At 48.2% G+C, this 22,763-nt stretch overlaps 1 protein-coding gene across 1 annotated transcript in view; it reads left to right on the top strand.

Annotated features, from left to right (window-relative positions):
* LOC146181373 (5'-3' exoribonuclease 2-like) overlaps positions 1-20,255 on the top strand; it is a 66,723-nt gene extending 46,468 nt beyond the window's left edge. The window contains exons 22-28 of the mRNA XM_084575775.1: positions 8,096-8,168; positions 9,290-9,373; positions 9,484-9,587; positions 12,003-12,082; positions 14,479-14,535; positions 18,105-18,157; positions 19,940-20,255. Coding sequence (XP_084431901.1) covers positions 8,096-8,168; positions 9,290-9,373; positions 9,484-9,587; positions 12,003-12,082; positions 14,479-14,535; positions 18,105-18,129 — 423 coding nt within the window. The 3' untranslated portion in view covers positions 18,130-18,157; positions 19,940-20,255. The remainder of the gene's footprint in view (positions 1-8,095; positions 8,169-9,289; positions 9,374-9,483; positions 9,588-12,002; positions 12,083-14,478; positions 14,536-18,104; positions 18,158-19,939) is intronic.
* Positions 20,256-22,763: the final 2,508 nt, after the last annotated feature.

Here is a 22,763-nt window from a genome sequence, read left to right as displayed (position 1 = left end):
GGGCGCCAAAGAGCTGCGCTCTAAAAAAAATTCTGTGATAGCGCATACATGTGTTGCTCGATTTCTTTGCCTCAATCTATCGAAAAGGTGAAACAGCTTCTTTGCTGCGCTCAAATTTCGCATTAGGAAGTAACGTAATCGTCGGTAATTTTTCTTAATTCTTAATTGATTAACAGGAAGGGAAAAGAGCAGTATCTGTCACACTTGTTTCTGTGGACACCTGAACCGCGCCGTAAAGTAAGGGAGGAAGGTGGAAGTGAAAGTGGATAGAGAGAAAGAGGAGCCGTAATGGAGTGCGACGGAGTAATTTCGACCACCTGGGGATCTTTAACGTGCGCTGACATCGCACAGCACACGGACGCCTCTTCGTTTCGCCTCCATCGAAACGCAGACGCCGCGGTCGGGTTCGAACCCGGGTACTCCGGTACAGTAGTCGGGCGGCTTACCACTGCACCACCCCGGTGGGGCGTTCAAGATCCCCAGGTGGTCGAAATTACTCCGCAGCCCTCCACTACGACTCCCCTTTTTCTCTTTCCACTTTCACTCCCACCTTCCTGCCTTCCCTTACTGCGCGGTTCAGGTGTCTACAGAGCAAGTGTGACAGATACTGCGCCTTTCCTTTCCTGTGAACCAACCAAACAACCCGCCGCTAGCGGCGGTGGCCCGCCTGTTCCAGCCCCATCAGGGGAGTACCAGTCCCAGCCCCGTAGGGCCAGCTCCGCAGTGTACGTTAAAGATCCCCAGGTTGTCGCAATTACTCCGCAGCCCTACGGCTTCTCTTCCTCTCTTTTCACTTCCTCTCCCACGTTCATTCCTTCCTTCCCTTACGGCGCTGCTCAGGTGTGCACAGAACAAGTGTGACAGATACTGGGCCTTTCCTTTCATGTTGTAGTGACTCGCGTGGCATGCGTCCGGCACGTGCCGAAGAGAAGGAAGCAGCACTGGCACGGAACTTAGGAACGCTCGGGACCTTCGCCTCAGCCGGACGCTGCCGTCATCACCTCTTCAGCTTTTCCGCAAATAAATGTGGCCGCGGTCACCCCTGCCTGGCGATCTCTACATTTGTTCTCTTCCGCCTGCTGCGAAGGTCGGCTGACAGAGTGATTTTGAACGGGGCGGGCTAGTTGTGGTAAATTCACCAGGGTGTCGGTGGTGCATGTGACGGCGCTGAAGGCAGGCTTTGTGCTCACAACGAACTGGCCGAATGGATACTGCAAAGCACTGCGGCGAGCCCGTTTTGGGGAGGGAACTTGACGAAGAGCTATGTACCGTCCTAAGCTTGCAGCACGAGAGGGCAAAATTAACCGTGATGAAGACAGCGGCTGTGGGCTGCGATGTAGTACGTACGCACGGGCCACTTGCGGTAGGCATAAGCTGACATGTTGTTGCCGCCTGATAGGGGCTTGGAAAAGTGGGAGGTGCACAACAAATGCAAAATGAGTGGCCATAGGCTCTGTGACACGAACCAGAGATGTTGCGTCGCATAGCGCGTGGTGTTCGAGCGAGGTGGCTGCGGAGCCCACTAATGCGCAATCGCGATGGAGGGCAATTGCAGACGATGAGCAGGACGCTTGGTGCGAGAAATCGAGGCACGTGCTCAAGTCCGGTGCTGCTGCCTCACACGACTCGCATGCCAGCACTTGAATGACGGCAAAGCTTGCCACTTGTATAATGGGAGTGTAAGTGACGGCACAGGAGGACGGAACAGCTGGGGCTGCGATTATTGTGTCGTAGACTATAGATACGTGTGGGAGAGTAGCCGGGCCGGATGCGCTAGGCAGGAGTGGCAGGGAGCTGGTCGGAGACAGCTGCGGCGTGCTGTGCCCCGAGGATGCAGCCGTATACGAGAGTGATGCTGGTGAGGTTGCGGATGCTGGCGGCGGCGAAAGCGGGTCTACCGCGTCGTAGAGCGGCAGCGGGCAGTAGCTTTCGTTGAAGTACGCCAGGACGGCAGCACGCAGCTCATCGTATGGCCGGCCACTCGAGGCAGGGCAGGCAAGCCGGCAGAGGATGTCAGGTGGTAAGATTTCGGTGAGGACAGCGTGCTTAAGTGCTGGATGGTGATGCAGTTCTGGTACATCGCAGCCTCCAGTTGAGCGAACCACCCGCCGACGCCTGCAGGCCGGAACATCGGAAGTGGCGGGTCGAAAGCCGGGCCTTGCCAATATGCCATCCTAGGACGCCACCGGGGTGAAGGCACGGTTCTCCGGGTCACCACAAATGTAGAGATCGCCAGGCAGGGGCGACCACGGTCACATTTATTTGCGGAGAAGCTGAAGAGGTGACGACGGCATCGTCCGGCCGAGGCGAAGGTCGCGCGCGTTCCTAAGCTCTCGCGCCGGCGCTGCTTCCTTCTCTTCGCCTCGGCCGGACGCTGCCGTCGTCACCTCTTCAGCTTCTCCTCAAATAAATGTGGCCGCGGTCGCCCCTGCCTGGCGATCTCTACAATGTAAACCAAATTTATTATGAAATATCGTCACCAGTCATTGTTTTACAGCGAAATTGTATACCCTTATTGTCGAAGAAAAGTTCGTGTCGTAGTGAGCAAAAAAGGCATAACCGTAAAACTGGTCTAATTGCTGGTCACCCGAGGTTCAGACCGGTGTTGAACGGTTCATTGGGTTAATGTACACAGAATTGTTATTCGAGTCGAGCTTTTACCACGTGTCGGGGAGTCATACCGACGACATCTGGTCCTTGAAACCGTAACGGGAGTGTAAGAAAAGGCCCATGTATCGGTCTCAATTCTTGGTGGACATCTGGACCGCACTGTAAGGGAAGGGAGGGAGGCGGAAGTAAAAGTGAATGGGAACACCGTCCGACACGTTCCGGTAAAGATTAGGTTTTCAGCTGCTTCGAAAGATATTGACGTCATTCGAAGCCCTCGTTTGAAGTGCGAACCACACAATGTATGAAAACAATGCGGAGCACGTTCCTGCTTCCCGCGTGTGCTTCCCGGTAAAGATTAAGGTTACGTGAGATACTCTGGGGGGGGGGGGGGGGGAGAAGGGTGGCTGCTCCTGGCTCTACGGGGCTGGGGCTGGTAGGTCCCCATTGTTTACGGCAGGAGATAGCCTGCCACCGGTGGTTGCATTTGCTGTAAGCCGTCATTGCACCCGTCCCCGCTTCGTTAGCGGATGACGGCTCTTGCAACGCGCGTCATTCTCCCTCCCTCTTCTTTTTCTTCTTTTCTTCTCTATTTTCTCCTCTGTCCGCACGAGGCAGCGGAGCCGACCTCGGCGGCTGCGTTTCGATGGAGGCGAAACGAAGAGGCGTCCGTGTGCTGTGCGATGTCAGCGGACGGTAAAGATCCCCAGGTGGTCGAAATTACTCCGGAGCCCTCCACTACGGCTCCTCTTTCTCTCTTTCCACTTTCACTCCCACCTTCCTCCCTTCCCTTACGGCGCGGTTGAGGTGCCCACAGAGAACAAGTGAGACAGTTACCGCGCCTTTCCCTTCCTATAAATCAATCAGGCAGTGGAGGTGGCTCAGCTACACAGCCAGTAACAGGCCCGTGCAGTTTCTTTTCCTTCTTTGTACAGTCGCAACAACAACAGCTACTTTGAGTGAAAAAGTACCCAACAGCATAGAAATCACGTAGTGCCATCACCACGCTGTCATATAAAACAGGGAGGCCGATATAGCAACCCATTCAGTTCATTCCAAGCTACCATGGGTACACCATAGGCGAAAAGCAAGGCGCCCGTGTGCTGTGCGATGTCAGTGCACGTTAAAGAACCCCAGGTGGTCGAAATTTCCGGAGTCCTCCACTACGGCGTCTCTCATAGCCTGAGTCGCTTTGGGACGTTAAACCCCACAAAACCAACCAACCAACCAAAGTAAAGACGCCAGAATTTGTATAGTCACGTGTGTGAATTTTCAAGTGACGTCGCAATGGGTAACTGGGTGTCGTTTTAGAGCTCCGCGTCCAGCCGCCTTCACAGCGTGGATTGGTGCTACATTTTTATCCCATTAATTTGCATGGATTGTTTTTATCAGTATTTGTTGTTAATTACCATCATCACTATCATTTTACATACTCTACTAATGCTTTCATTAGTAATCGGTTTACAAGAAAGGAAACGTGCAGTATCGGTCATGCTCCCTGGGGATGTCTGAATAATATAATAATAACTGATTACAGGAAAAGAAACGCGCAGTATCTGTGGCGTACATCCTGACGGCTCGTTTAGACCTCATGAAATATGGCAGTCGCACTAAAAATTGCCCTAGTAACATTAGTGCGTCTTCGTACAGCTGCTCCTGCTCGGGCTTCTCAGTTATAATGAAACAGAACGCTCGGCTATCTCTTCTGTTGCATGATCGAAGAAAGAACATATGAGGCATTGCAGAGACACCTGGCAGGTTAACGCTCTAAATTAAAAAAGTATAGTGGCAGACCGCATAAATCAGTATGCGCCCCTGATATGAGTTGCGATAGTTTTATAGAATGAGTAGACAAAGTTAGAATAGAACTTTAGCCTAAGTGACTGTATATACGTTAGACGCGTTTGAAGAGGGGTTTATTGGGGTTGCTCGGAGGACTAGAGACGGTGACCGGTGATGCGAGGCGATCGTGTTGCGAAGCGCAATCTCGGGTCAGAACAATGCAGCTCTAGCTTCCAGTGCGTGCGACAGCTGATCGCCGAAGAACCCATCAGCCTTCATCGCCGTTTGAGTCAGCGCAGTGTCATCTTTACACGTTCAAGTTTAACTCGGGTGAGGTCAGTGATTTGGTTTGGTTCGGTTTGTGGGGTTTTACGTCCTAAAGCGACTCAGGCTATGAGAGACGCCGTAGTTGAGGTCTCCGAAAATTTCGACCACCTGGGGTTCTTTAACGTGCACTGACATCGCACAGCACACGGGCGCCACTCCGTTTCGCCTCCATCGAAACGCAGCTGCCGAGGTCGGGTTCGAACCCGGGTACTCCGGCACAGTAGTTAGGCGTATTACCACTGCCCCGCCGGGGTGGTGCAGTGGTAAGACGCCCGACTACTGTCCGGAATACCCGAGGGCACTGAGGCATCAGCTCGTAATATTGAAGTAAAAAGCTTCACTACGCTAGTCAACACCGCGCTTTGCGTGAGCCAGCGTATATCAGAGCACGAGTGAAGTCACTGATTTATTTATAGGAAGGGAAAGGCGCGGTAACTGTCTCACTTGATTTCTGTGGACACCGCAACCGCGCCGTAAGGGAAGGGAGGAAGATGGGAGTGAAAGTGGAAAGAGAGAAAGAGGAGCCGTAGTGGAGGGCTACGGAGTAATTTCGACCACCTGGGGATCTTTAACGTGCGCTGACATCGCACAGCACACGGACGCCTCTTCGTTTCGCCTCCATCGAAACGCAGCCGCCGAGGTCGGGTTCGAACCCGGGTACTCCGGCACAGTAGTCGGGCGTCTTACCACTGCACCACCCCGGCGGGGCACGAGTGAAGTCAGGAACGTGCAGGTTGTTGCTACTGAAGGAAGAAGGAAAATAAAATGATCGGGCCTACTACTGGCACTGCAGCTAGCTGAGCCACCTCCGCTGCCTCGTGCGGACAGAGTAGAAAATAGACAAGAAAGAAAAAGAAAAGTAGTAAGTTTGAAAGTTGGGCGAGTTGAATCTGGTTCATGCCGTCGTCCACCACCGAATCGTGTGACTGCCGCCAACTCTGTCACAAGAAGGGAATGACGCAGTATCTGATGAGGTCCCCTGATGGGGTGGGGGCAGGTGGGTCACCGCCGCTTGCGGCGGGGGCTGGCCTGCCACCGAATTTTTGTCTGTTGTGGGCCGTCATTACACCCGCCACCGCTTCGCTGGTGGACGACGGCTGTTGTTGCGGCGCGCGTCTTTCTTTCCCTCTTCCTTTTCTTCCTTCTTTATTTTCTCTTCTGTCTGCACGAGGAGAAAATAGAGAAGAAAGAAAAGTAAGAGGGAAAGAAAGACGCGCGCCGCAACAACAGCCGTCGGCACGAGGGCCCCGCCGGGGTGGTGCAGTGGTAAGACGCCCGACTACTGTGCCGGAGTACCCGGGTTCGAACCCGACCTCGGCGGCTGCGTTTCGATGGAGGAGAAACGAAGAGGCGTCCGTGTGCTGTGCGATGTCAGCGTACGTTAAAGATCCCCAGGTGGTCGAAATTACTCCGTAGCCCTCCACTACGGCTCCTCTTTCTCTCTGTCCACTTTCACTCCCACCTTCCTCCCTTCCCTTACGGCGCGGTTGCGGTGTCCACAAAAAAAAAACAAGTAAGACAGTTACCGTGCCTTTCCCTTCCTTTAAATAAATCAATAAAAAGGCAGTGGAGGTGGCTCAGCTACAGAGCCAGTAGCAGGCCCGTGCATTTCCTTTTCGTTCTTTCTACAGCCACAACAACAACAACAACAACAACAACAACAACAACACTTGCTCTGTGGACACCTGAACCGCGCCGTGAGGGAAGGGAGAAATGTGGGAGTGAAAGTGGAAAGAGAGAAAGAAGAGTCGTAGAGGAGGGCTGCGGAGGAATTCGGCCATCTGGGGATCTTGAACGTGCGCTGACATCGTACACCACACGTTAAGGATCCCCAGGTGGTCAAAATTACTCCGAAGCCCTTCACTACGACTCCCCTTTCTCCCTTTCCCCTTTCGCTCTCAAGCATCCACAGTTTTTAAACATGACATTGAAATAAGAGTATCAATTTAACATGCAGCCGATACATACTATCGATACAGAAGTGCTACCACGAGAGTTGGCTGAAAAGGAGCAAAGAAATGAAAGGTGAAAGTTCAACGAGCGTCCGAGACACCCACACAACGAGAAGAACTTCTCGCTAAACGACGCAGCAAAGCCGAGTCTGAAACGCCTAAAGCATAACCATAATCTAAAGCGTAAGCATATTCATAGGCTAAATCATAAAACAACCATAAGCTAAACCATAAGCATCATCCAAGCTTTTCGCTTCGAGATATCCACGCTTAACCTTAGCTAAACCCAAGCCATTTTTTTATTCTTTCTGAAATTCATTTAACAGAGCAAATATGATAGCATCTCAACCGAAGAAAAGGAAGAAAAAAAAATCTTTATTTGGCCTTGTTATTTTTCGGCAGTTTTGAGGCATCTTCAGAGGTGCCTCCTTGTTGCATCCCCAGGAGCCTTCTCCGTAGACTTCGTCCACCTCCAACCAATGGTCGGTTGCTCTCCTTCCAGGGCTCCGCTGGCCACTGCCGGCCGTTAAGTTCGTGTACCAGACCTTGCTGGTCTTCGCAGCGATCGCTGGACTGCACTCTTTCCCATTGCTCCGCACTCGCGTTTCGTATTTTGCAGATCACATATATGTTTTTGACAGGCCCGTGTGATGCGATATAGTGTGGGTTTTTCGTCGCACCACGGACATGTGTCCGCGTATATCGTAGGGTGCTTTTTGTTTAGTATATGAAGGTTTTGGTATGAAATTCGGCAACAGGGCCTATCGGCACTGTTGCAGGTTATTAGACAGGTAATCACACTTCCATTACGGTTCTTTAGTTTGCCTGTTGTTTTTCTCGTCACCTTAATTCAGTTCAAGCTCGCGACGTATGTGATGACCTCGAGTTATGTGAATTTAGTTTGCTCACATTTACATTTTTCGTCTTTGTTTACATGCCAAATAAAATGGAAAATATTCTCTTCAGGATAAACGAGCTGCTTGTGCCCATTCGTCTCGTGGCTAGAGTTTCTTGCCATAATATTAAAGAAGGGCGCCGTCATAACTATTAAATGGCGATGACCACACTCTTACGCATGCCGCCTTCAGCGCGCTCAGAGTGAAATGTTATGGGGCAGGGAAAATACGTGCTTCTGTTGGTTATTTCTAACGTTTGGTCACGGGAGATTGGGAATGAATTTTTTAATTTTGAAAGCCACACGTGACTACTGTTCTTTAAAGCATACATAAAAGGCCTATAACATAGCTACATTACAAAAATAGCGCAAGTTAGTGTGCCTCCATTCCAGTGCTCTGCCGCGTACAACGAGGCTACCTATAGCGTGAGTACGTCAAAAGGGAATGTGACGCATGTTTATCTCGTGACTTCACCTGTGTTGATCACGTACCGTGGCTGGCCAATACTCACAACTAGAGTCTTTTCTTCAGGCGTCCCCCATCATCGATTTCTACCCGTGTTCCTTCATGGTCGACCTGAACGGCAACAGACACGAATGGCAAGGTAGGTGCCTTCCTGCTTCCACCAGCCAAGGTAATTGTACTGGTTAGGGCACTCGGCTACTGTTACCAAGAATGCAGGATCAAATCCCGGCCTCTACGGCCTTTTTTCGATGGAGACGAAAAGCTAGGCGCCCGTGTGCTGTGCGATCTCAGTGCACGTTAAACAAACCCAGGTTGTCGAAATATCCGGAGTCCTCCGCTACGGCGTTTCTCAAAGCCTGAGTCGCTTTCGGGCGTGGAACTCCACAAACCCAACCAGCCAATCCCTTTTAGACACGTTTGAGGCGGCATTAGCCTAATTTGCGCCCTAATTGGGCAGCAACCCCGCCCCCCCCCCCCCCCCCAAACTCCCTACCCTTGCATATGCGAGCAATGAATATAAACAACTGCTCCCATTCTGTTCGAATGAATGATGAGAGAATATACAGCTGGGCTATAAGAAAAGGATTTTTTGTTTTAGCATTCGATTATTAGCAGGCATGCAAGTATGCTTGTACTCAACTGCATAGTGTGTTATTCTGCAGTTATGTTTTGCAAGCATAAATTACTGTGGCGTACATTCTTCTTAGCGCTCGGACCCGTACTTTGGGAACGGCTGACAAGCTCAACTACCGCATAATCCTCGTCGGCCACACCCCTTTCTGTTCAAGCATTCCAGACTTCTTTTATGTGTAAGAGCTGTGCGGATAAGAAATAAAAAACGCAGCCGACATGAAAACTTCATTCCTACTCCGTACGATTTCATCCCAATGGTGTGGTGATCATTTCATTTCATTTCATTTTATTTCCTTAAAGGCCCCTGAAAGGGGTGTTACATAGGGGTGGGAAACATTATAAAAACATTGTTATAGTACATATTTTTTTAACTTTCAAAGAACTTTGATGAGCAGATGATAGCAGCGATGGTACCTGGAAGTCCGTTCCAGTTTGGAAGAGGGAAGGGGAGTTTTTTTTTATTGATACTGTGCCATTCTTTAAGTGCACCTAGCTCTGACAAGGCCAAATCGTGCGGTAAGGAATAGAGTTTAGAACAAAGCGAGTTGCATCGTAATGAAGATGAACAGCGTGCACTGGTCAGCAGCCTGAACAAGGGTGTAGACAGTGAACAAATGCTGCTCGCAGGTACTGTCATGCTGCCCTTCGTCGACGAGAAACGGCTGCTCGACACCATGCAGTTGGTCTACCCTCTCCTTAAGAAAGATGAAAGTGAGCGAACTTGGTCGCTCATTTTTTTTTTTTTCCTTCTAAAACGTGCAAACTCTTGCTCATTACTTGGTAGCTTTATGCTTCCCCCTCGCACTCACTTTGTTTTCCAGTGAACCGGAACACTGGTGGCGACGACATTCTGTACGTCCGCGATGGCAACCCTGGTTACGACTACGTCTCCGCTCTCTACGATGGCAATGAAGACTACGACGAGGTAGGACGCGTATGAATAGCCCCTTGCTGCCATTTCTGCTGTGTGAAATGGCCGAAAGCCGCGCCTCCAGCGTGCCCTCGAATCACCCAGAATGTTCTGACGTTCAGGAGGTCTACTAGTGTACAGCTTCTGGGAATGAGGGCCTTCCATCATTGACCACAATTTCAACTAGAGGTATTTTCGTTTGGGCAGGTAAAGTGAATATGCACAGTCTTCTTTGAGGTTCACTGAGGGCCACTCGCTGCTTAAGTATTCGACAATTAAGGATTCGACTATACACTCTAAACACGCATAAGCCTAAAAAGAAGCAAAAAGGGAGTAACATGCCCTTAGCGCACTCCCTTCTAGCGGCATGGTATTCTCTTCAAGATCTCATTTAGACTTTCCCCACTAACCAAATGGAATGCTATGTTTGATAGGAGAAGCATATTCTCTTCTTAAATAGTACTTATTTGATGCAGTTAGCAATAAAAGGAGGCAGTGGACCACTGCACCAGAGGTTTACACGTTCGTAATTAGAGGACACAGAAAAGTCATTAAATAATTTTAATTGCAAGAACTTCACATCTTTCCAGTGATAATTGGCTCCCATATTTCTAGTGCTGAAAATCTACACAGAGCTCAGATAGCATGCCTTGACTTTAGTAGGGAATGCGCTAGAGGACAAACTATACTCCCTTTTCACTCCACTATAGGCTTATTCGTGTTTAGAGTGACTCTTCTGGTTCCTGTTGAGATTATTTTGTTTTAAGTTATAAGAAGCAATGTATGTTTTAATGTGGTCACATATTTATCGTGGAGTACAAGGCTAGCTTTATCCATATGCTATCAGTGTTTGAACATGTGTTACGAATGTTCTGCCCGCGGAAAGGGGGGCGGAGCTGGTCGGAACTTTCAGTCATTTCGCCAAAGATTTGACAAGAACGCTTGCCTTCAAGAAGACACAGGAGCGCAAGAAAAGGAACACGGTCGTAAAAAGGGAACAGAACGAGCCTGTTGAACTTCGCGCTCGTCGTGTTTCCTTTCTAAATCCGAATACTTTATTTTTGTGCTCCTTTGTCTTCCTGAATACCAGGCTAAGCAGTTCTCTTCAGATTTCTCTATTTGGCTTCCACAGGCACAGAATGTTATTTTTTGGAGGGTAACATAAATTCTTTTGAGCTTGAGGACCTTCTGCCACTGACCAGACTTTCAACTAGGGAGCTTTTGATTTGGGCAATTGAACTGAGCCCTTTTATTAATGCTGCTGGCTGTAGAGTCTTCTTTTAGGGGCACTGGTTTCTGGGCCGTTCTCCGACGCCGGGTTAGAATAAGAAATAAACAACAAAATATTTACAAAAATTAGGTTGACACTTAAGCTTTGCCTTAAAAATAAACGCGAAGCGCTTTTCATATCGCCTTTTCGCTGCTCGAATTTTTTAAAGCATCTTCTTGTGTAAATAATTTTTCTTTTCAATTATTAAAACTGAACATGAGTACACATCCCAAAAGGAGACTGCAGCCATGAAATTAGCAGCCATGAAATTAGGAGACGTCTGCTTCTGGGAAAGAGAGCAATGGTTAGCCTTGACCGCCTAGTAAAGAGCAGAGACATTAGTCTGCCAACCAAGATCCATATAACTGGTGCCATGGTCTTTCCAGTTGTGATGTATGGATGCGAGAGTTGGACTGTGAAAAAGGCTGACCGCCGAAGAATTGACGCGTTTGAATTGTGGTGCTGGCGAAGACTCTTGAGAGTTCCTTGGACTGCCAGAAGATCAAATCAGTCGATATTGTCGACCATAAACCCTGACTGCTCTTTGGAGGGTCAAATTCTAAAGTTAAAGCTCAGCTACTTTGGTCATCTGATGAGAAGAGAGGAGTCGCTGGAGAAAGATTTGATGTTGGGAAAGGTTGAGGGTCGCCGGAGAAGGGGTAGGCAGCGAACGCGATGGTTAGATGGCATCCTCGAGGCACTTCAGATGAAGTTATGTGATGTTAGGAAGATAGTGAGAGACCGGAAAGCGTGGCGTGACATGGTCCATAGGGTCACGAAGAGTCGGACACGACTGAACGACCGAACTGAACTGACACATCCCAAACGCAGATTAGTAATACGCACCTCACTTCGTTCACTAGGTGTCTCTCTAACAAGCTTGGTACCAACGACCCTTCGTCCCCTAATGCCCGTCTGGCATGCACAAGACCTGGGTTCGAACTCCAATGGCTTCAAATGTATTCATTCATTTACTTCAAATTTCTGAAATACCTCCCGCCAATTTTGGCTTAATTTGTACCCTTCACTATTTGGTTATAAAGCTTCATACTGAATGCAGTGTGTTTGAAGTTCTCGCACGAGGTTATGTGGTTGTGACATCGTAATCTTGACGATCAATCAGCATTTTTCCGCAACAGAATTTTTCCGCACGGCTGCAGGAGTTCGACCTGCGGCCAGAGCACTTCGGTGGTACTGGAGGCAAAATTCTTCGGAGTCGCAATGCAGTCTCGCCTGGGAGGTAAGTAGTAGACAATTTTAGATTACCATGTGATAGATGTCACGATGCGGTGAAAAGGCCGTTGTCACCAAATGAGAAGACATGCGCAAAAACACTGATATGATGCGCGAAAACACTCTTTACTGGGCTGAATTGCGCCCGCAGAACAATAAAGCAACACGGTGGCGTCTAAAGCAGCAATCGCACTCGTCGGTCGTCGATACTCGTTGCATTCATCGGCGCTCGATTTAAAGTGGGCGAACATGGAGAAAAGAATGTGGTTGAAGAACCGTCTAGATAACCACTGGCCAAAGGAACCCGGAAACGTCTGGAACGACACGGAAACAGTTGCGTTTCGCTGCGACCAATCGGGAAAAATGTCAGTGGATCTGGAGCTACAAAGGTATAAAGCCACGTCTCGAGACAACAAGCTTGAGCAAGGCCGTTCCATGCGCTACACTCACAGTGATAAGGCCACGTGCTGGCGACTGTTGAAACCAACTGGAAATAAGGCTTCCAATGGTTCGCGGAAATATCTTTTAATGTTTCTCGTCATGTTGCTCAGTACGGTAATTAGTCGTTACGGCTTTTGCCTATACCATGATTGTATGGGGACATATGCTTGATTAGAGCCTGCTCGCCATCTACAATACGTTTTAAATTAGTTCAATTTAGCTGGTTCGTCGTTCGCTTGAAGATTTTAGATAATATTCACGTATAGTCTTTTGCAGGGAAGGTGATTTCGTGTGTGTCTGTTGGGGGGGGGGGGGGTTAGAGAGATGAGATCCTGCGGTAGAGACATACCTTCTGCGGCATTGGAACACATCAGAGAACAGCGAACTGTGACTACTAATAATTTGGTACACAATTTATGATACTAATTTTATCAACTATCCAGCTGGTCAACATAATGCGTCTTTGAAGCGCGTTCTGGAACGTCATTCAGTTAAAGCCGTTCACTGGCGCAAGTGTCACGTGACCGTCACTCTCCCGTTACTTCGGAAGACGTGAACAGCGGATAGCCCCGCAGCGCGGACAGGGGAGAGAAGCTTGTCACGTGGCGCGAGCTCCACATAGTGAAGCCCATCAATGAAAAGTGGGCTGACGCTCTCCGAACGTACGGGGCGTTTGGAACATTCCTGCCAAGGCCAAAATTCTTTACCTCGAAACTCTGAGGGCTCTAGCTTGAAAGGGAGCTCAATAAATGGCATGGCTCTTACTAACGGCCGGATTCAAGTCTCTAATGCAGCTTGGCGGCTATTGTAAGTAAAAATTTATTATTACACGTTGAGCAACCATCTTTGTAGTTAAATTACATGTCATTTTCTGATGCCCATCAGCACTAGATATATTACAATGCACAAAAATGATGCCTAGAAGCCTCGAAGGGCATGTGTCTGTAAATGGTATTAACCTTCTCAGGAACAGTCTGTGCATCGTCGGATTATTTGATATTCGTCGTCACATGGTACGGAAAGCCCGAAGAACAAAAAATAGCTACAGGCCAGCTTTACAGGGCCGCAGTCACTTACCCCCCCCCCCCCCCTGTTTTTTTTTTCAAGAATGCTTGTTACTCCTTTTAAACACGAATAGCAAAATTTATATCGAGGTTTATGGTGGCCGCAAAAAATATAAGTACAATGTACGCGAATTTCGCAGTCACACTGCTTAGCAATGTGATCATATCACTCAACATTAGACTCCTTAAATGAGAAGTTTCCGCTTTTGATAAAAAATAACTGCGGTTTGCACTAACCGGATGGCTATGTGGTTAAAGCACTCGACAGCTGAACCGGGGTTTCTATCCCTGCTGCGGTGGCGACACTTCGACAAAAGCAAAAAACAAGCACACGTATTCTTCTCGAAGTCATAATGTGTTCCAGGTGATTAAGATGAACCCTCCACAACGGCGGTTCGTAATAGTCGATGTATGTTTGGGAGATAAACCCAAAAACCAAAACATGTTTCCCATTTTAATCGTATTCTTGGCTGCAGCCAGTCACATAGAATGCAAGACATCGTTCGCGGTAACTCTTTTCTTGAGATTGCTATTGATCAGTTTGTTTTCAGGTGTCAACAAGTTGAACAATCAGTATCTGTTCATTTTGTTGCGGCTAACATTCTACTTTGTTAGTTTACGCGTGGAATAGGACACTGGTATTTTAAGGCATCTTCAAAACTCTTTTCCAATAAAGCAGCCTTGCTATATCACTTATGGTTTGGGAACCTGAACTGCGACATAAATTCACTTACTGCAGTACAAAATTGATATTCGTACTTAGTGTTAGTATAAGCTAACATCGCAGCTACAATATATAATTTCTGCTCGCGTTACCTGTCAGTTTTATTCGTTGTACACATAAACCGTCAGTGCGCACTCACGGTGCCCGTTTCGTTATCTCACAACCCTTTTGCAGTGACGTGCAGTCCGTGGTTCAAGGCATGGATGACATTCGTGGATGCAGGGTTACATGGTAAAATTATCTTCATCGCTTCATGACACTTTGACGTCCAGTCACGAGCACAGAGGCAATTCGATTTACAATTCGAAATGGATGCAAAAACGCTACATCTGCCCGGCGCTTTTCCTTGCGCGTACTCAGCATTTAAAACATTGTTTCTCAATTGTTGCTGAGACATTATTATAACAAGAACAACGAAAACAATGTTAGGAGCAACACAAAGATTTTTACGTTTCTTTAAATTAATGTCAGCTTAGTCCTTGAGTGAGTGAGTGAAAAAACTTTATTGAGGTCTTTTGGTTAGTCTCGGAGAGTCTTCCTGCAGCCGCTTCTTCGCCACCGTTGGAGACTCCTTAGCACGGGTGGTTCCCTCATTCCAGGGCTCCACTGGTCCTGGCTACCTCGCATGCGTGCTGCACCAATGCCCTTTGGGCGGTGAGCTCGCAGCTGGTTAGCAGGCCCTCCCATTGCTCCGCACTCGGGTTAGTTTGTTTGTGGAAAGTGTAGTTGTGTTTACATTCCCATGTGACGTGGTATAGGGTCGGACTGTCTCCGCACCAGGGGCAGCTATCTCTATACTGTGTGGGAAACATTTTGTTTAGAATGTATAAGTTGTGGAAGGTGCCAGTCTGCAGTCTTCTCCAGCTGGTCGCTTGTGTGAGTCGCTTGTGGGGCGGAGGGTATTTTAACCTGGTGCCTCTGTAGTGATTTAAAATATCTGCGTACGTCGGGTCCACCATCACGGGGTCCACGAGGTCTTCTGTCAGCAAGGCTCGGTGCGTGATTTCGCGAACCAGGCTGTCTGCCCTCATGTTGCCCTCTATGTTGGTGTGCGCCGGTGCCCAGAAAACTACTTGTGTTGCTGTATAGCCCGAGGCTCCTGCGCCGAGGAGAATGCGTAGGGCCTCCCTGCAGATCCTTCCTTGTTGGAACCTTCTGCAGGCTGTCTTGGAGTCTGCTATTATAACCTGTGATTCGTTTCTTCGATAGCCCTCGGCCGCTGCGAGTGCCACAGCGATCTCCTCTCCGTCTACTACCGATCTTCCTCTCGCGGATGCGCAGCTGATCGTGTTGCCTGAGCAGTCAACCACCGCTGCTGCTATCCTCGTGTTGGTGCTGTATCTGTCTCTCGGGTATAGCCCTGCGTCTGTATATACTGTATATGCCTTTTTAGCTAGGTGGTTCTCCACGTATTCTGCTCTTGCCTGTCTTCTGGTCGCGTGTAGGTTGGGATCCATATTTCGTGGTATCGGGCGAATTCTGAGGGTTCGCCGGATTTCGTCTGGAATGTTTTCGTTTGGGTCTGGCGTGTTTTCCGCCTGGTAGCCTAGTCTTCTCAGTAGTCTTCTGCCTGTTTCCGTGAGTTTAGAAGTAGAGAGCGAGGATGGCGAAATAATGATGAAAGTGGAATAGGAGAAACAAAAATTTTTACAGTCCATTAATGTATTCTCTGTTCTGCTCCGACGTAAAACTGTCGTTGCAATGCAAAATCTGAGCCTAGTGAAAGAATGCCACCTTCGCGTGAAGATGGCGCTTTCGGCATTCTGTCGTGGGTCGTGCTTTCAAAGCACTGTACCAGGGCGCTCTAAATCCGAAACGTTCATATTTACCAAGCCCGTCATTCTTCTTTGTACTATGATAGCTGCCTTTGTTACGATGCGTAAACAAGCCGCATTCTAGCGGCAGAAATTCCAAGCTAGGAGGCACCATAGTATTCTGTTTGAAGATGTTTTAATGCTTGCTGAAGCATTGAGTCGCTGAGGTATCTCTAGTGCGATCATTATCAGCAGCGCCATAATGGCATCTCAAAATGCTTGCAGAACCCTTTTCGCACGCTTTACTCCACTCATTTAAACAATGAGCAGAGGAAGCAAACTGTGCTAATTGTTACGTACTCAGTACGTAACAGGGGTGTTTATTTGTTGTCTAAGCGCTGCGAGTCCCCCAAGGAACAGCAGCACACACCACTGTGGCTTCTGTTTCTTCTTCTTTTCTCCAGCCTCTTCTTCCTTCCCTTGACGCCCCGAAGCGCTATATTAACCACTATATTATCCTTAATTAGGTTATCATTATCACCACTACATAACTCACTCTGTCTCTTCGTGCCCCCTTTACCGCTTCAAAGCGGAACAAAGCGGAATAAGAGAGGCTGATCTTCAAAGCATATCAAATTAAAAAAGAAAGAAGCGCAGAACAAGTCGGGATAGGTCCGTGGTAGCAGTTATTTAATAACACCGTTGTGGGCGTAGTTAGGTGGCATAGAAAATTTTCAAAGGCTTACCGTTGTGGTGATGTGAATATTAGCAGCAGCTAGTGTGATGGAAAATACTGACGCAGTTTGGTGTAATAAGAGAGTAGACACTCATTAGCGGCCATCCAAGCAGAGCCGCACAGCTACGAAAAGGCTCTTTCGCACTGAAAGTTTGTAGTTAAAGGTGACCCTTAAGCTCCCATCTTTATGGTATGACGCGACAGAGTTAATAGAGAGATAGTCCGTATATACCTTGATCCGATGTCCGCCACCGTGGCCCTCTATCGCTAGTGGGCAGGGCGCACAAGCTGATTGGTCCCGACGCGGCAGGTCTATGATCCGACATCTAGTATGTGGCGCCCTCTTTCGGTGTCAACGGGATCTGAGCATGCGCAGTGGAACACTCGGTGGCGGATTACAGTAGCAGATCGCAGATCACGGTAAACTAAAGCTCTTTAATGGCACACGCTAGTCAGCTTCCCTTGCAAATGCTGTGTGAAGGAAGGGGAAATGGGGGTCGCAAGGCAGGGCAGGGTAGCGTGTGTCACATTAACTATCGCTCATTCATCTGCATTGGATGGTCTTCTGTAGTAATATGCTGCAGAGTGCTGTAAAAGAAGCAAGGGAGCGTTGAAGTAGTTTCGAAAAGGGGAGAGTGCAAACGACGCTGATAAAGACACGATTTCACTAAGCGTGATATACACAAACCTGGCTCTAAAGGGGTACTAATCATCTACTAAATGTGCTGGACAGGATGTTAACGTGTACCTATACTTCATTTCATCACACTCATCTGCAGCGTGCAACTTGTACCGAAGCGTTCCCACGCTTCTGTGATGGTGCAAGAGTTGTTGTCGGGCTAGTTAGCGTCGATTTTGTAATGCCATGAAAGATAACGCGCAAAAAGCACGACACGAAGGTAAAAAACACGACAGGACGAGCGCAATACTGTCGTGCCTTCTACGGTTGCCTTCATTCTAATGATGTCTTGCTTTTCTTTGTCATCCATAGGCTTTATAATGTAGAGTTATTTATGCACTCGCGAACCTAATATCTGTCTTCTGTCTACTCCTGATGGTGCGTTTTCTTTGAGCGAAAAGGCATTTGCACGTTTCGCAATAATAACGCATTTTTCTGTCTTCAGTGTTTCAGAAATGTGTATGATTATCGCGAAACCCTGTACATAATGGTGCAATAGTATCTGTTATACGGTCGATATGTGTCCTTTAATTATCACCTGAGTGCTTGAGAACACTTCGTCTTTCGGATGTGTATTTCGAGATTAGAGTCATCGTAAATGTTTTTTTTTTTCTCTGCCTCCTTCGGTTAGTGCACGCCACAGGAGCACCCGGTAGCAGCAGTAACGCACATTCAGGAACAAAGGTGAGCTCATTTGCCTCTCGACCAAAAGGAGTTAAATCACTTAATTTTTTTATTTTTCGTTAATCAAGGTGGAATTCATCGGCGTTCGGTTAATTGTTAATAATTGCATTTCCTGTCCTGATGCTTAGATTTTGTTTTGCAAAATGGTACAGTAGATATAATGTAAAAGCTGATGCCATGCCTCATAAGATATCGTAAAAAATTGGGATATTCAAGCTGTTGCTTTATTCGTTGTAAAAGAAAAACAGCTTCTTCGTATACGCTGGTGAAAGAGGTGAGTGTAAAAAAAACTCCTTTCTTTAATAAGTGCGTCTTGTGTCCTGACCTTTTGGCTTCGTAGCCATCATGCGGCTATAGGGACAAAGTGACATGAGATATGAACTTAAATTAAAGATTACCTTGTAAGGTAATGGCTTTCGCAACGTTCCAGATGTAAGAATACACAATCAAAAAGCGCACTCATGTAAACTTCTATTCGTGTTAGCCTTTCAGCCGTTATAGATTGACGGGGTATTGATCTTTTCCTTGCATGGTTTTCTTTGGAACATGTTCACAACGTGGAAATTTTTTCGCCAACTAAATATATAACTAATCTTTCTTGGAGTCTTGATGACATCACACTAGAGTCAGGGTCACGTGAGGCAAAAAACACCACAGTATCGATTTTGCGAGCCTGACCTTCCCCATCAATCCTCGTTAAACTGATGTAAACATTCGCCTTTTTTACACTTATTCTACCGTGCCAATGTCACCTACACACACAAGCTCAGTGAGAACATATGGTCATTCCGAAAGCGTCAGAGTGTGACGCGAAGACACGATGAAGAGCGCCTAGTTTTAGCGCACCTACTACCGCCTCATTTGTGAGGAAATGTGGCGAAGTCCAGGCTTAAACGGCGTGCAGCCGTTATTTGTTCGAGCGTTATCATTTCGCGTTTTAGGAGTAAATGGCGGTTAAGTGTTTGGATCTTTTAAAGCGACAAACCAGAGCTTCGCCTGAATGTAGGTGACGCTTCGTTCCTTCAAACATATGCGGTCTTAGGCTTGACTTATCATAACTCAACATTCATGTCCACTAAGACAGGTAGAAATTTAATCAGCGTGCTGCAGAGAAAGTTCTCTTTTATGCCACATCTTAAACTCTTCCAGCTCCCTCTACTTTAATTTATGGAAAGAAAAATAAAATGAAACTGGAGAAAGAATAAACAATTATCGCAGGTATTTATTATTTTTCTTTCTGTCTAGATGCGATGCACTGTTACGATGTTCAATAGAGAGTCCTCTGTAGTTCAGCTACTTAGAACCTCGCTGAATTTCAAACCAGACACGGTTACTATATGATCGTAGCGCTTGATTGCTAAGCACGGGATGCGGGACCGAGTCCTGCCCACGTCGATATCTGACTAATCAGAATAAACACGGTGAGATCGACGATGGCATCTCATTATTCACCCTTTTTTATCTTCTCGTTCACGCATTATTCATTTATTAATTCTCTGTGAGGCAGTCGCTTGGTCATCGCTTTCCTCGTAAGCGGTCATTATTATCACAGTCCAATATTTTCGAAGGATTCGTATGTATTAACAAGCGCATTGATCATGCAGCATGCTGATCCTGGGACATGCCTGGGACCACTGTCAAATGAACTAACATTCAGTCTTGGCTTGCACTCCTGCTGTTTTTTCCTTCAATGTATTTGAGATAACGCTGCATAACCACAGCGTAATTATTATTTAATTATTATTAATGCCTACTTTGCATTCGCTTCTTCTTTAAACGCAGGACCGAGGCTGCCTCTTCCGAAATGCTTACCATCTACAAACAGGAGAGCCGAAGCCGAAGTCGTCACGCGTGTACAGCTGCTTCAGCAGCAAAGCGTTTCGGACGAGACGGCAGGGTTGCCTGTTGTATGGAGCAAAGCATTTATTTACTCGGTACCTTCAAAAACGAGAGAAAATGAAAAATATTATTGGCTCATACCCAATGCCAGTCAAGGCCTCAATCAGTTTTCACGTTCTACCACAAGGATAACATACTTCTGCTTCTAAGTGTTAGAGGAACGCTGTGTATACTCATTCAAAAGACAATAAAGTTCATACCAGACGAGCGTCACTGCACGCACTTCGTTTTTCAGGAGAGTATGTCGGTCAAAAAGTGTACTGACTAACGAGACGGAGAACGAGGAAACACAAGATCCTCGACATTGTAATATTGTCGTCTGACCCTTCCTTATAGAAGGAGGTACCTGAGCACGAAGCTCATTCCAACCAGACCATGCAGTCTGGTTTCATGACGTCACCAAAACCCGCTGTCCAATCAGTTCCCGACCTTGTCACTTGCCAACTACCACTGCGAAATGCATGGTCGTGATTTTTTGAGACTGCGAGCCTCAAACGAAGGTTGCTAGGTTCTCGGTAGTTGCTATGACAACCAATTGGTGCAGATTCCAAGGGCGTAGGTTGCTATGGCAATGACTAATGACGCTATTCGTATTAATGACGTCATGAAACTGCTCATCCAATCAGAGCGAGGCAAACAAAATTGAGATGCTCGGCTTGGGTGATCCTACTGTACTTGTAAGCGCATAAAAAATTAATGCCGCCTTCGATTGGTCGCTTTAGGTAGTTCCAGAGAACCTTGATAGGCACACACACATTCGGCGTGTTGAAATCAGACGCTCCGAACACATTCGGCTGGCTCTTTCCGAGCGTTCGCAGCTCTCGTATCTCAACCAGAGAATCTGAAGGCGCTCGGACGTTTTTTTAAAGGCGAAAGCCTTTCTAGGTTCAGGGAATGAAATCCCGTGCGCAAGAGTTGTGCGCTGATGTGTCAGTTGCAAATAACAGATGTATGAGGAGGGAAAATAGTTGTCAGTCATCCTGATCACGTCATCAGAAAAATAAAAAAAAGTTCTTCCTCTACCTTGAATTGAACTTCCATCCCTCGGATCCCCAGCCGAACGCTTTAAACAACTACGCCACGGCCGGGATATTTTTCAGCATCATATTTATTACATGCCTTTAAATGCAAGAAAGAGCTATATATATTGTTACCTGGAAACGCGGTACCAAAGTGATGTGCTCACTGACGAAGACGACGACGACAAAGCGTTGAGAAAGAGGACGACGCTCACAGAGTGGACACTGCACGGCTACTGAAGTCTCAGCGCCGAGTTCAGCCCATCGCAGTGCTGTTACATTAAGTGCATCCCCGTAACATCTTGGTGGAGGTCGCGGGTTCGACACAATCTGACGCTGGATCTCCGCAGTGGCCGTCACCTCGGAACCGTCACGATGACAACCGACGCGGCTCCATCTACCTCCGCAACCCCAACTGTCGTCGTAGCCCACCCCCGTGACCCTGGCTCATTCTGCGGTACAGATGAGGTCGACGTCGAGGACTGGCTTTCGCTTTATGAGCGTGTTAGCCAGCACAACAGGTGGGACGCCACGCTGATGCTGGCCAATGTCATCTTCTACCTTACTGGCACGGCACGCGTTTGGTTCGAAACGCATGAAGCAGAAATACCCTCCTGGGATATTTGCAAACAAAAACTCCGTGACCTGTTCGGAAAACCGGTTGGCCGTTAACTCGCCGCCCGCTAAGAGGGACCTCGCCAAACGTGCCCAGACATCTACCGAGCCTTATATTACGTATATACAAGACGTTCTGGCCCTCTGCCGAAAAGTTGATAAAGACATGCCAGAACCTGATAAGGTGGGGCACATCCTGAAAGGCATAGCCGACGATGCCTTCAATCTTCTACTCTGTCGGGACTGTACTACGGTTGACTCCGTTTTGCAAGTTTGTCGACATTTCGAGCAGGCCAAACACAGACGCATTGCACATCGCTTCGATCGGCTCCCCAATACTGCCCCTACCTCCACGTGCGAGGATCTGCCGACCCTAAGGCAACCTTCCAACACTGAAAATGTGACACGCATTGTGCGTCGTGAACTAGAAGCGCTCGCCCCTGCTGCATCCAACCCGCCCTCCTCGGACAGCAACCTAGCGACGATATCCCTCATTCAAGCCGTCGTTCGTCAAGAGGTTGCCAACTTGGGCGTCCCCTGTAGCCACACTGTAGAACAACACAGTTCGAGCTCCGTCCCTGCCATGGTCGCCACCGCTACACCCCGCAACACCTACGCGCCACGCTACCGATACCGCAATCCTGATGAGTGGCGCACCCCTGACGACAGGCCGATCTGTTTCACGTGCTCGCGTATTGGCCACATCGCTCGCCACTGCCGCAGCCGCTGGACATCACCACCTCGACGTTTTCCTTGCGTTGACCGCTACTCCAATTACGGTCACCCCCGTTTCACGCCTCGTTATGAGCCGCCCCGCACCGATACTACTCCGCCTCCTCCTGTGTCCAGTCGGTCTCCTTCCCCGCCAGCCCGCCGTTCCCGTTCACCTCTTCCTGGCTGCAGTTCCTCGCCGTCCTCTGCCGGCCGCTTCACGGGAAACTAGCCAATGCAGCTCCCGGAGGTGACGCTGCATTGGTACCCCGACCTGGAAATCCTCTACTGCCCATTTCTTCGCCCTGTAACCTCCTGTCCCTGTTCGTGGATGGTGTTCCCGTCTCTGCCCTCATTGACAC

The sequence above is a fragment of the Amblyomma maculatum genome, chromosome 8 (assembly GCF_055883805.1).
Source record: "Amblyomma maculatum isolate TAMU_Amacu chromosome 8, ASM5588380v1, whole genome shotgun sequence".
In the NCBI taxonomy this organism is placed as follows: Eukaryota; Metazoa; Arthropoda; class Arachnida; order Ixodida; family Ixodidae; genus Amblyomma; species Amblyomma maculatum.
Note: the sequence above shows the minus strand (reverse complement) of the source record. Positions and strands in the feature narration are given on the sequence as shown.